We start from the raw sequence: 12,293 nt of genomic DNA on the forward strand, positions 1-12,293 counted from the left end.
TCCAAACGGTTTCCCACTTACTTGTGCTCTCCATCATGTGCCTCTAGCTTTCAGATGCCCATACTGTTTTGCAGCATTCTATTTCCCCAGCGTTCTATGCCTTTCCATGGTGGATACTAGCTTCCCAATGCACCTCTTATGCATCACAGCTTCATCATGCTTTTCACAGTATGCCACAGCTTTGCAGTGTTTGTTACAGGGTTTTATTGTTTAGACAAAGTGCCCCATTAACACCCTCCCCCCCCCCCCCCTCCCTTCCATACCTTTTAGTGCTCCCTATTGTGTGGTCCAGCTTCCCAGTATTGTAGGGGGTTGTCTGTAACTGTGGGGTGGTGTGACCTTTGATGGACCAAGGCATTTGCGCAAATGATGGTAGATGCATTGAGATGTCAGCTCCCTTTCATCTTAATATGAGCATAGTAGGTTGATCCCAGCGGTAAATGACATCCCTGAATGCTGCCGCCTTTGTGAACCAAGACTTACTTCGTTTTTCTCAGCAGGGAAACTTAGGGTGGTTTTAGGCTCAGTTCAAAATATGGAGGTCCTGGTTCTCCATCGCTTACCTGGCCACCTATAAAATCTGAAGCTGCCACATTCCAAATATACTAAACTGGCTGACACACCACAAGTATGACTCATAATATGTTGTAACATTCTTATCTGTGTATTATCTGTCCCCAGTGATCCTATATAACACAGAGGACCATGTTATCAAACCGAAACCTCAGCCCCACAAACATGACCTCATCACACTCCTGTCTGTCGGAGGCCACTGGGTGACCAGGGAACATAGTCTACAGGTAAAATAACTGCTTTTCCTATTCCATGTCCTCCCCTTGTGATTGGGAAATGTGAGAGTTCATTTTGTAGGATGATTTAAGCCAAGTGGAGTCATCATAAGTCCATTTCTCCAAATCAGAGTCAGTTTCTTCAAAGTAAGTGGCAAACAAATTAAAGTCTCCATATAATCAACAGTTTATACCTTCTACAAAATAATCATTGGCCGGTCCCACCCCTGACTGAGTGACTACGTACCAAAGCCTCCCCTCTGACTGGCTATAGTGATCTTTCACCAGGGATGGGGTTTATTGGGGGGGGGGGGGGGGGTGTTGAGTGTATATATGTGTGTGTGTGTGTGTGTGTGTATGTGTATATATATATATATATATGTATATATATATATATATATATATATATATATATATATATATATATATATATATATATATATATATATATATATATATATATATATATATATATTTTCATGCAGCAGAGAGGCTGGAACCGGTCATGTTAATTACCTTATTGCTTCCTTGAAGGGAATACCGTGAGCCACTCATGACGATGGCTCTAGCTTTGACTATTATGTGAGAAGTAGCATTACGTGGCCTTTTGAATTTCAGCAGCCTTTTCACACTACTTTCTTGGTGTCAGGGTGTTAGAAACGTTTCTTGACCATTTCCTATGGGGATCACCACAATCAAAGCAGCGATCTTCATGGGCCCTTATAGAGTGGCAATCAGATTGCCACTTTTATAAATGTGAGGAGCAGAAAGGTGTCACACTGGAAGAAATAATGGCACTTTTTCTGGCAAACAGCCTGATTGTCCTTTTACAAATAGTCCATGTGGTATTTTATAATTACTAAAACTGATGCTATTACTCTTCAATTACAGCTAGACCCGCCTGACAGCAATTACTTGTTCCTGAAGGGGGCGTCACTCTCTTTTCTCAATGATGAGGTTTGGAATATGTCCAATGCCCAACAAGGAAAATATCTCCATATCCTTTCTCTATTTAAAAAATATTTGTGATAAAGCTATGTGATAAGTTATATATTAATGTAAGTGTAATCAGTCTCTGAGCCTGCGCACAGCAGCCTGCACTGCATACGCTATAGCAGGATCTGCGAGTACTCAGTGATCATTGTAAGATGTCATGTCTAGTAGCTTCCGAAGTGGAAATGTTAATATCCAATTACATCTACAGCTAACTACTCACCTGGCGATGCAAGGAGATGGGTCCAGCGATGTCTCCCTGACGATGAGCGCTCCAGCAATTTATCCTCCGGCCGGCGGGTGTGCGTGATGTTACACGACGGGCGCGATGAGACTTCAATCGATTGCGGTACTTTGCATGGGAGTCATTGGGGATCTTAAAGATCTGATCCACCGTATTGGTCGTGATCACAACACTATGCAATGGTCGCGTGATCGTGCGCCTGTACCCACATCGTGAAATCCTGTAAATAACTGCTCATCGCTCAAAAAAATCACCGGTCGTCAGGAAAATTGGCAGAAGAATCCCGAGGTGGGTACGGGCCTTTAAAATGTGTTCTCCAGGTATAATTGGTAGATGGAGGTGCCCAAAAATGATACAGTGCAGTAGCAAGTAGTTGTGAGAGTTTGACAGTTTTTTCACTGTCTATCAACTGCTTGTGTGCGCTTAGTAGGCCACCCTGCAGTGTTAGGGAGTCTTGTGCCTTAATGTTTCCCAACCCTGTCCTCAAGGCCCACCAACAGTACATGTTTTGCAGGAAACCACAAACATGCACAGGTAAGGTAATTAGTGTCTCAGCAGAGCTGATTAACTACCTCTGTGGATTTCTACAAAACATGCACTGTTGGTGGGCCTTGAGGACAGGGTTGAGGAATACTGCATGAATAGCTGGCTTACTGAACAGGAAGAGCCGAGATTCAAACCCTGGTCTCCTGTATCAGAGGCAGAGCCCTTAACCAGTACATTATATAATCCTAGGGATGGAAAGGCCACCCATAATGGGGCAAGTGGAAAATAACATGGAAAGTGCAAAGTAAAAGGGAACTTTGGGACCACAGTAGTGTCCCGGTTATCTGGATCATCTGATTCCTAATAAGTGTGCTTTCTGGTTGCTTGAGACTTAATGTTAAAAATAGGCCTAGCCAATACACCCCACTGTATATACATACCATGAACTCTGTATTGAATGTAGTAATTGAAAGTATATTAACCTTGGGAGAGCTGTGGAACTAAAAGTCTTTTAGCACAGCAGAGCCCACAAACAGCCTATGAAGTTGTCTTCACCACTGTGAGTACTGCCAGCGATTTGTGCTGGTTGGTCAATGAGATGCAAATATTGTAGAGGTGGTCAATGAGATGCTAATATTAGATGATGCAAATTTTAGGTTACTTTTATGCAACTAGGAATTGGACCAGTTACATGCGATATCTGATGTTCTTGATTTGTCCAATTGCAAGCAGCTTCTGCTGTCATGTGTGCACAACTACCTCTTTCTGAAAGGCCTGTCCAGGCAAACCATCCATTTATATTATAGTAATAAGTATTAGAAAGAGAGGCGTGGAGTATCGGCACTACAGGGGGCCAGATCTGTATCCTCCAAGAGGAAAGCATGCTCTGGCTACTCATGAGGAATACTCATGGTGTAGCATGGAAGAGGATAGCTACAAGCCGTCACTGCTTCACTGAGTTTATTGTTCAAATTGCAAAGTAAAAATATTTAGTGCTTTTCAAATTCATAAGGTGCAGTATGGGCACATACCAACGATGGAGGATCAGTTGAGGGGCGCAGGGCACAGGACCCCCTGACAGCCAGTGCACGGTAGCTATCCTTTTTCATGCTACACCACTCATTGATAAAGTGGGCCAATCCCACTCCCACAGTTTCTGCATTGTAAAAACCTGCACACTTCTTTTGCGCATGCAAGGGTCTGTAAATGCGCCGCTTGTGGTCACATTCCCATTAACTGGAGCTTTTGGAGCGCACCCTCGCATGCGCAGAAGAAGCCGACCTGGCCGGGTCGCTGGACATTATAGAAAGAACAGCTGACGACTGGGTGACTGCGCCGCAGCACCGAGGGACACAGAAACTCTAAGGGGTTGGAAGAAGCCCCAGGTGAGTAAAACTTTATATTTTTGGCCGCCTCGTGTCCTATAAAGTGAACCTAAACTGAGAAGGATATGGATTTTTCCATTTAAAATAATACCAGTTGCTGGACTCTCCTGCTGATCCTGTGTCTCTAATACTTTTAGCCACAGCCCCTAGACAAGCATGCAGATCAGGTGCTCTGACTGAAGTCAGACTGGATTAGCTGCATGCTTGTTTCAGGTCTGTGATTCAGCCTCTACTGCAACTAAGGAGATCAGCCAGACTGGCAGGCAACTGGTATTGTTTTAAAGAAAACATCCATATCCCTCTCAGTTTAGGTTCCCTTTAAGGGCTGCCCTATGGACCTGTACAGATTGTCATTGATATATACAGCACCATCACCTTCCATAGAGCTGTGGAGATCACTGATGACATTTTTGAAAAAAGGGTTTGACATAGGCAGTTGAAATGAATGGATGCTTTTGGCTCCTTGACTATAGATCTGCTTTAAAGTGAAATTACAGGAATTAGAAAAAGTTTCTAGTAGAAATCCAAACGTATAAAAATTAAAACTGCTGCAGAAGGACAGGCAGGCTTGAATATGTCTCAGAACACTTATCTCCTTAACTTCTGCTGCCTCACATATCCTGAAAGATGTGATGGAGAAACTGTCGTGTGGAATATTCCGGTAAGAAGTGAGACAGACACCAGCGATGTAATCTCAGATGTCTGCACTAGGGGCAGTAGAGAGGCTCTTCACACCTGCTACCTATCTTTAATTGTCTTTTTCAACCCCTATACCCTGGAGGATGAACCCTTCTAATGATTTTTATCAAAGATGTTGGTGGGAAAGGCGGTGGAAAAGGTTTTCAAGGATGCTTTTAAAGTGGGTACCCCATTACAGTGCAGCTAATTATAATTTCTCCCCATTATAGCGCTGTCTCTTACAGTGCTTCTTATAATGGTGTCATCATATGAATGTACAGCCTCCCTTATTAATCAGCATAAGTGTTCTGGTTCTAGTCATCTGCTCGCCTTCTCTGTGTCCTCTTCAGCTGCTGTCCACTCGCCCCAATTTCCATCTTCTCATGTGTTTGCTCATCTCCACAGCACATTGGTCATGTGACATTCAGTGCAACAGTCACATGATCAATGGCTTATGCAGGTGGCCAGAGTTCAGGACAGGCAGACTGCGGGTGATAAAAAGACAGAGGAGCTAAACAGGTAGGTATAAAACTTTCACAACCCACTATCTGAGCCAAAACCACCCCCATGGAATGACTTTTAATCTAGTTGGATACTTTAATAAAAAGAATAAAGTGTACAATATATAACACTCAAGTATATGTTGATTTCTCTCAAGCAGCACATAGTATATGTATATGAGCAGACATCCAATTTCTATATTAAAGGGGAACTCCATTCTATTCTCTGGGCCGGATCTATTTACATAGCCATTGTAAATGGATGTCAGTGGGCTGTGGTGTAATTACAACTGCCATACTTACTATACAGACTGGGAGCCATATATTGCTGGTGGTAAAGAAAAACAAATACATTACAAGAAGGCTTGGGCCTAGTGTTTGTATTTGGGGCGGAGTTTTCCCTGAGAACTCCAACATAAGCATAGTTAGAACACAAGTTTAGCAGGTTTAATAAGTTAATAAACTTTATCATCTGTCTGGAGGCATGGATTTATTAAAGTGGACCTGAACTCTTGCACAGGACAGAAGGAAAACAAAAAGAACCACACACTATATTTATTTAGAGATTAGCCTGTTTAATTCCCCCTCATCTGTGACTAATCACAAGTTGTAATTTAATCACTCAGCTATGTCAGCTGACACAGGATGTTATCAGTATGTCTGAAAGCAGGAAGTAGACTAACTGCGGATTTTTTTGCAGGATTTGTATCCGCTGTAACAAAGAAATGTTTTTTGTTTAAAGGTTATTAGGCTGTTGCTCATCTTTTAGAGCAGAGAGGAAGTTAAGAGTTCAGGTCCATATTAAGCGATTACAACACTGAAAACACTGACCTGTTATGTTCCTCTATCAGACCGCAGCTGGATGAGCCGGTGCCATTGTATGAGGCTAAAGTGCTGATGGAGATGGTGCAGAGGAATGAAGTGAGGAGGCGACAGGTGGTCCATTTATAAGAAGCACCGGAGACAAAGAATACATATGTGTCCTTGTAAAGCTGTGCTGTAATACTGCTGAATGACCTGCAGATCTCTATGGAGGACATTATGGATATGTTATAAGACAGTAATGAGGTGCTTTGAGGTTGGAAGCACAAATAAGCGCCAGGACCCTGAACACTGAGCCCACAGACTGTCACATATTCTATTTGGGATCATCTTTCTTTACGGTGCATAGCATGATGACTGTCTTTCATGGATCCTGCAGAACCGGAACACCATCTGTAACGCTAAGCATAACATACTGGGAATTATACTGTTACTCATACTGATCATCATTTCTGAGGACAGTGTTCTGCGTTTACTGGCGTTCCCTGAAATCATCCATTCCCGTAGTCCACCATGCTGGATCTTGTTAAGCCAACTGCTGTTTAGGCACTTGGCAGTGGCTGTTAGTGGGTCCTACCTGATCTCCACCCCCCCACCCTCTCTGTAGGTTAGTTCATGCTGCCCAGCAAACTGGACGCTGTTCCTGGAGAACTATCACCTGAAATGATCTCAAAACATTGGTTTGGGAGATAGACGTCTACTTTGCGTGTGTAGCTTCAGCATAAAAAAAACCAAAAACCTGAAATCTGTAATCTCTTGTAGACTAGAGTATTGGATGAATAAGGTATATTTGTGCTTACCATGTGAATAGTAAGAGAAGACCATAGCTGTGTGCTGTATGGTAGTGTAGCCCCTGCAACAGTAGCAAAAGGATCGACCATGATGGTCGATCGGCCGACAAGTCGCTAGAAGTACTATTAGGGCTCGTTTCCACTAGCCGCCACATGCGGCAGTGAGACGCGCGGCAGCACTTCCGGGTGTGCGGGATCGCAGGTGAATCCCAGAAGCCGTGCCATGCACTGCTATGGGATTCGCAGCCTCCTGTGCGAAATCTGTGGGCAGTTTCAGCTGAATCGCTAACGCAATGCTAACTGCGCCATAGGTTCCTATGGCAGAGTTTCTGCGCGTGATTTGCCTGCGGGGAAACTGCGGATTCAGATCGGTTTCCGCTCCCGTGGATACGGGCTCTTAGAGAACTACAGGATATATTAAATAATAGTATTCCCCTACTTATAGGAGTTATTGTAATTGTATTCTTTGTATATTTGTTTCCTTTGTTTATAATATGGTTTAAATGGAAGCTGAAATGGCTGCAGGAAACACTTCTGCTGTTCACAATAAATGGATTTTTCACACCTTCTGTTTTTGGTTAATACTGATAACCTGCTTCACTTTCACATTCTTTCATGTTTAAAAGGGAACATGAGATGAGACATGAGGCTGTTATATGTATTTCCTTTTGAGCAATATCAGTTGACTGGCTATCAGGGATACTTGTTCGGATTCTGGGGAAAGGCAATTTCTGCATTTCCAATCAGAAATTGCATTTCCGCATCGGAATTCTGAAATCGCTAATACAAGTGTGATAGGGGGATTTTTGTGGAAATTTCAAGCAAATTTAACATTGATTTTCTCAAAAACTACAAGATCTTTTTGAAAGATTTTTTTCTTCCTCTTGTTCCCACTCTTCTGCTTAACAAACCCTAAAAAAGTGTTTCTAGCACCTATGGGGGCTTTGCCATTAACCGCTAAAGTCTGTGGCCATTGACTGTAATGTAAAATGTGGAAAAATCTGCATTACAGATATACGGTAATTGTAAGCCAATCAGAAGACTCAGAATTAATAAGCCATTCAGAGAATTTGGAAATTTCCACCTAAATCCCCATTCTGATTGGTTTATTCATTCTTAGTCTTCTGATTGTCATAAAATTACTGCATATCGGTATTTTTCATATCAGTAATTTTTTTCAAAAAGACCTTGTAGTTTTTGAGAAAATCTATGTTAAAGTCAGCGGAAATTTCCGAGAAAATCTGCATAGGAATGCGTAAATCGGTAGCGGTAATCGGCAATGGCGGAAAGCGGATTTTCAACCAACCCTACTGGCTATCCTGCTGATCCTCTGCCTCTAATACTTTAAGCCATAGACGAGCATGCTGCTGATCAGATATTTCTGACAAAAATATACTTGTTTCAGGTGTGTTATTCAGACACTGCTACAGCCAGAAAGATCAGCAGGACTGCCAAGAAACTGGTATTGTTTAAAAGGAAATAAATATGGCAGCCTCCATATTTTTCTCACCTCGGGTTCCTTTTAAAGATAACCAGTAAATCATGACAAACATTTCACTATTGTTTAAATTGGGACCTGCGGCTGTTGTCCGAAGAGTGCTCCAGACATCTCCTATGGTATTCAGTGTGATGCAAACTACGACTTGCATAGCTACTAAAATAGCAGGTCATACCCCAGCAGTGGGTGTTCAGAGGTAAGTTACCCTCCAGCTGACTAGATGAAATATAAGCTAATACACTAGTCAGCCAGAAATACTGGGCACTGCTGTGACAAGTGGATGTTGTGATCATTACAGCATTCGTTATGGATCAAGGTTTCTGAGCAGTAAAAATGCATCGCATGCAATGTTTTGGGCGGCACAATTGTCAGTATTTTTTGCCCCATCTTGAACATGTACACTGACTACCTCAGCAGTATGGATGGTGAATGAGATGAAAATGATTCAGAGTTTATGCAGGATGATGGAAATGTATGCAGCTTGAATGAAGGCCCAATTTAATTTCACCTTGGCAGAATTTGATTGGTCTATTTTCAAGTTGCATAAATTTGCATACAAAAGAAAAAAAAAGATAGAATCATTCATCAGCTCAGAATTATTTGCAGGCTACTGACCACCCCTACGCAACAACACTGGTTTCTGTAAAGGTACCTATACATCTAGCGACTTGGCGGCGAAAATGGGCATGCTGGATCGACGATGCGACCAATTTAGGGCTGAGCATGTCGATCGGACATGTTGCAAGATGTTGGGCCGTAGTGGTTGATTGGGTTTGCGGTGGTAATGGCGAGCAGTAGCAGGATGAGTGACGAAACCCCTGGCGCTGTTCCCCCTGTGTATAAATGCACGTGTGTGTGTTTATCGATTACCTATCCTGTGTCACGGTGTCTTCCAGATCTGCCGCTCTTCCATTAGCCCTATACACGCCGCTGGCGCATAACACGCGCCGCATGTGTGACGTCACACATGCACCACGCCAGCGGCGTGTATAGAGCTAATGGAAGAGCGGTGGAATCAGAAGACGGATGGGGAGCATAACACAGGACAGGTAATGTATAAATGCACACGTACATGAACATTTATACACTAGGGGAACAGCAGCGGATGCAGCCGATTCCTGAGAAATGTCATGCTGAAATTGATCGTGAATCGGCTTGCAGTGTGTAGGCGGCTGACAGATCAGATTCATTCAGAGAGAGATTTGTCTCTTGGCAGAATCTGCCCATCATGGCCTGATGTATGGCTACCTTAACTGAACCCCAGCAAATCACCACAAGACTTGACTTTGAACTCCATACCCCATGTCATCAATGCCTAAGCAATAATGTCACTTAGGTCATAAGATGCAGTGTTCTCCCCACAAATTTTTTCCAGCCGTGTGGCAGGAAAAAGTAGGCGAGATGAGAGGGCTGGTGCTTCTCTGCACAACTCTGCTTATAGCTGAGGAGGAGGTGAGCCGATGACAGCCGGGTGCTCACCAAAACGAGCCAGGTGCTAGAGCTGGGCTGGGCTGCCAATCCATGAAATACAGCCAAACACTGGCACTCACCAAGACTCAGCAAACACTTAGTCCATAGGACAGGCCCTATAGGTACATAGTATAGCAAGCGTATTACTTGTACATAAATAAAATCATGCGTAAGCGAAAGAGGAGGCACATAGGTAGCTCCACAGCAAGGTGCTAAATAGTTTAGCGAGGACCAAGCTCTATGTGGAGGTCTTTGCTTATCCCCCACACACTTTAAAGTCATATGAAGGTGTGGTGTAGCTATTCCACACTACTGTAGTGGACAGGGTGTACCAAGACATGCGCCTACAATGGCTAAATAGCCCAGACTCAGAGCTGTCAACAGGTGCAGTACATCTTATTTAGTATAAACATACAGGAAGTATACAAGAGGAGTGTATAGTGCGATTTACAAAAGTGCTGCAATATGAGACTCTAACATGTTTCACCCTACGGCTTTTTCAGAGTGCTATACATATATACAGTAATTTACAAAGTGCACCCCCCACCAACAGTATTTCCCCCAGCAAATAGCCCCAGTCAGAGCTGCAACGCCGTCTCTGGTGTGTGATTAAATACTTAGAGGGTAAGTAGGTGCGCCCATACAGGGCGTGTCTATACCAGGTCACTATACCTGTTCCAGGATGAGCATCATGGATGGTCAGGGCGACCAGACGCCACGCTTCCTGTATTCACAAATAGCGGCAGATTGCAAATGGTGCGGCGTCCGCGTCACTTCCGGTATTTCCGTGACGTCCGTTTTTTTGGGCGTGGGTATGGTAACCATACGCCGAGTATTCACCAACTCACTCGTGTGTCTATGAGTTAGCATGGCAACCGGAGCCATCTTGAATGCTTTGTATATAAACAAATAAATGGATGAATACAGTCATCCGCATGCGCTAAGATAAATTGGAACATATGGTGACCATACAGATGTATCTGCATATCGTGCTAATGTCTACAATCTATAAATAGGATATATATAACGTGTAATCATGAATCCTATATTAGAAGGACTTGTAAGAACCAATCATTCATCCAAAAATGTACGCATACACATACATGTGGACCAATAGACATCCGTAAAAATCATTGTACATTGTTATATGCAATATTGGGTGTTGGTTATGCAACATGTCCATACATTATGATCTACACATTAGATTGATTATTCAGTCGGTATCCAGGTCAAGATAAGGGCCGCATCACAGAAAACACGCTAAATTAAAGTCTTCATTCAGACCATTGGGGGCAATCGTATCAAGACGAAAAATCCATTGTGATTCAATTTGTGTTAGTTTTTTGTCCAGATTTCCCCCTCTCAGATGTTTTTTCCATTCTTGGATGCCCCAAAATGACAAATCAAACCTTGACTGCGGATGTATCTGATTCATATGTCTGGAGATTGGAGTGTCATTTTTATGTTTAACCTTCCTGGCGGTAAGCCCGAGCTGAGCTCGGGCTATGCCGCGCAGGAAGATATCTCAGCCCCTGGTGGGGCGATTTTCGCCATTTAAAGTGCTGTGCGCGCAGCTAGCACTTTGCTAGCCGCGCCCACAGATTAATCGCCGCCGCTCTGCGGCAATCGCCCGCACGCAGCGGCAGGAGAGGGCCCCCCCCCGCCAGAGCCCTGCGCTGCCAGGACCAATGAGTTCCGGGCAGCGCTATGAGAGAAGTCAAACAGGGGAGCGCGTTATATACGCATTCCCCTGTTTGCTATTGATGCCGGCGACGATCGCACTAGAGGGACACATGCGCCCTCTAGTGGTGTTTCATGTAGCTACCACTCTGGTAGCTTTACATGAAACAAAAAAAAAAAAATTTAAAAAAAAAAAAAAGGATTTTTGCCTATTTGGCAAAAAAAATTAACCGCCAGGGAGGTTAATATCCCCAATGTGTTCTAACAATCGTTCTTTCAGTGGCCTCGTGGTTTTCCCCACGTACCAGAGATTACATTTGCATGTGGCAGCATATACTTCTGCCCTCGTGTTGCATGTGATAAAGGAGCGGATTTTAAAACATCTTCCATTTTTAGGGCATATGAATTCCTTCGTTGTCGGCATTATTTGCATGCTTTACATCTGCCGCAACGAAAGGAGCCATTTGGTTTGGACGGTAGCCAGGTCTTGATCTGGTGGATTTTTTGAGAAGGTACTATGAACTAGGAGATCCCTCAGATTGGCTGATCTCCTATATGTAACTGATGGATTAGAAGGTAGAATTTTGGCCAGATCTTCATGTTTTTGAAGTATTGGCCAATAGTGCTTAAAGAGGAGCTGTTAGGTATAAGGTCTCAGAGAAAAAAAACACATATATCAGTAGCTAAAGATTGGCTGTACTTACATTACATATGCATTTCACTGTCCATGTTTGGATTTCACAGAATTTTTATATAGTATTTGCAGAGAAAGATGCTCCTGACAGCTCATGGCAGGTTCCATGTTTGTCTGTCTCCTATGAAGCCAATTGTGTCGTCATGTCCTGCCTGCTTCCTGATGATTCCACTCACACAAAAGATCCGTAATGGAAAACACTACTGTGCAGTGAATATTGATTAGCCATGTGGCTAGGAACAATAGCAGGCTCCTGCAGTGTAC

General features: G+C 43.3%; 1 protein-coding gene across 6 annotated transcripts in view; it reads left to right on the top strand.

Annotated features, from left to right (window-relative positions):
• CRYZL1 (crystallin zeta like 1) overlaps positions 1–7,252 on the top strand; it is a 39,684-nt gene extending 32,432 nt beyond the window's left edge. For all 6 annotated transcript variants that reach the window (XM_068270441.1, XM_068270447.1, XM_068270445.1 and 3 more), the window contains 4 exons: positions 682–800; positions 1,680–1,784; positions 4,511–4,557; positions 5,926–7,252. In XM_068270441.1, the coding sequence (XP_068126542.1) occupies positions 682–800; positions 1,680–1,784; positions 4,511–4,557; positions 5,926–6,025 (371 nt within the window). In that variant the 3' untranslated portion in view covers positions 6,026–7,252. The remainder of the gene's footprint in view (positions 1–681; positions 801–1,679; positions 1,785–4,510; positions 4,558–5,925) is intronic.
• The last annotated feature ends 5,041 nt before the right edge of the window (positions 7,253–12,293 follow it).

Source organism: Hyperolius riggenbachi, chromosome 2 (genome assembly GCF_040937935.1).
Source record: "Hyperolius riggenbachi isolate aHypRig1 chromosome 2, aHypRig1.pri, whole genome shotgun sequence".
Classification (NCBI taxonomy): domain Eukaryota; kingdom Metazoa; phylum Chordata; class Amphibia; order Anura; family Hyperoliidae; genus Hyperolius; species Hyperolius riggenbachi.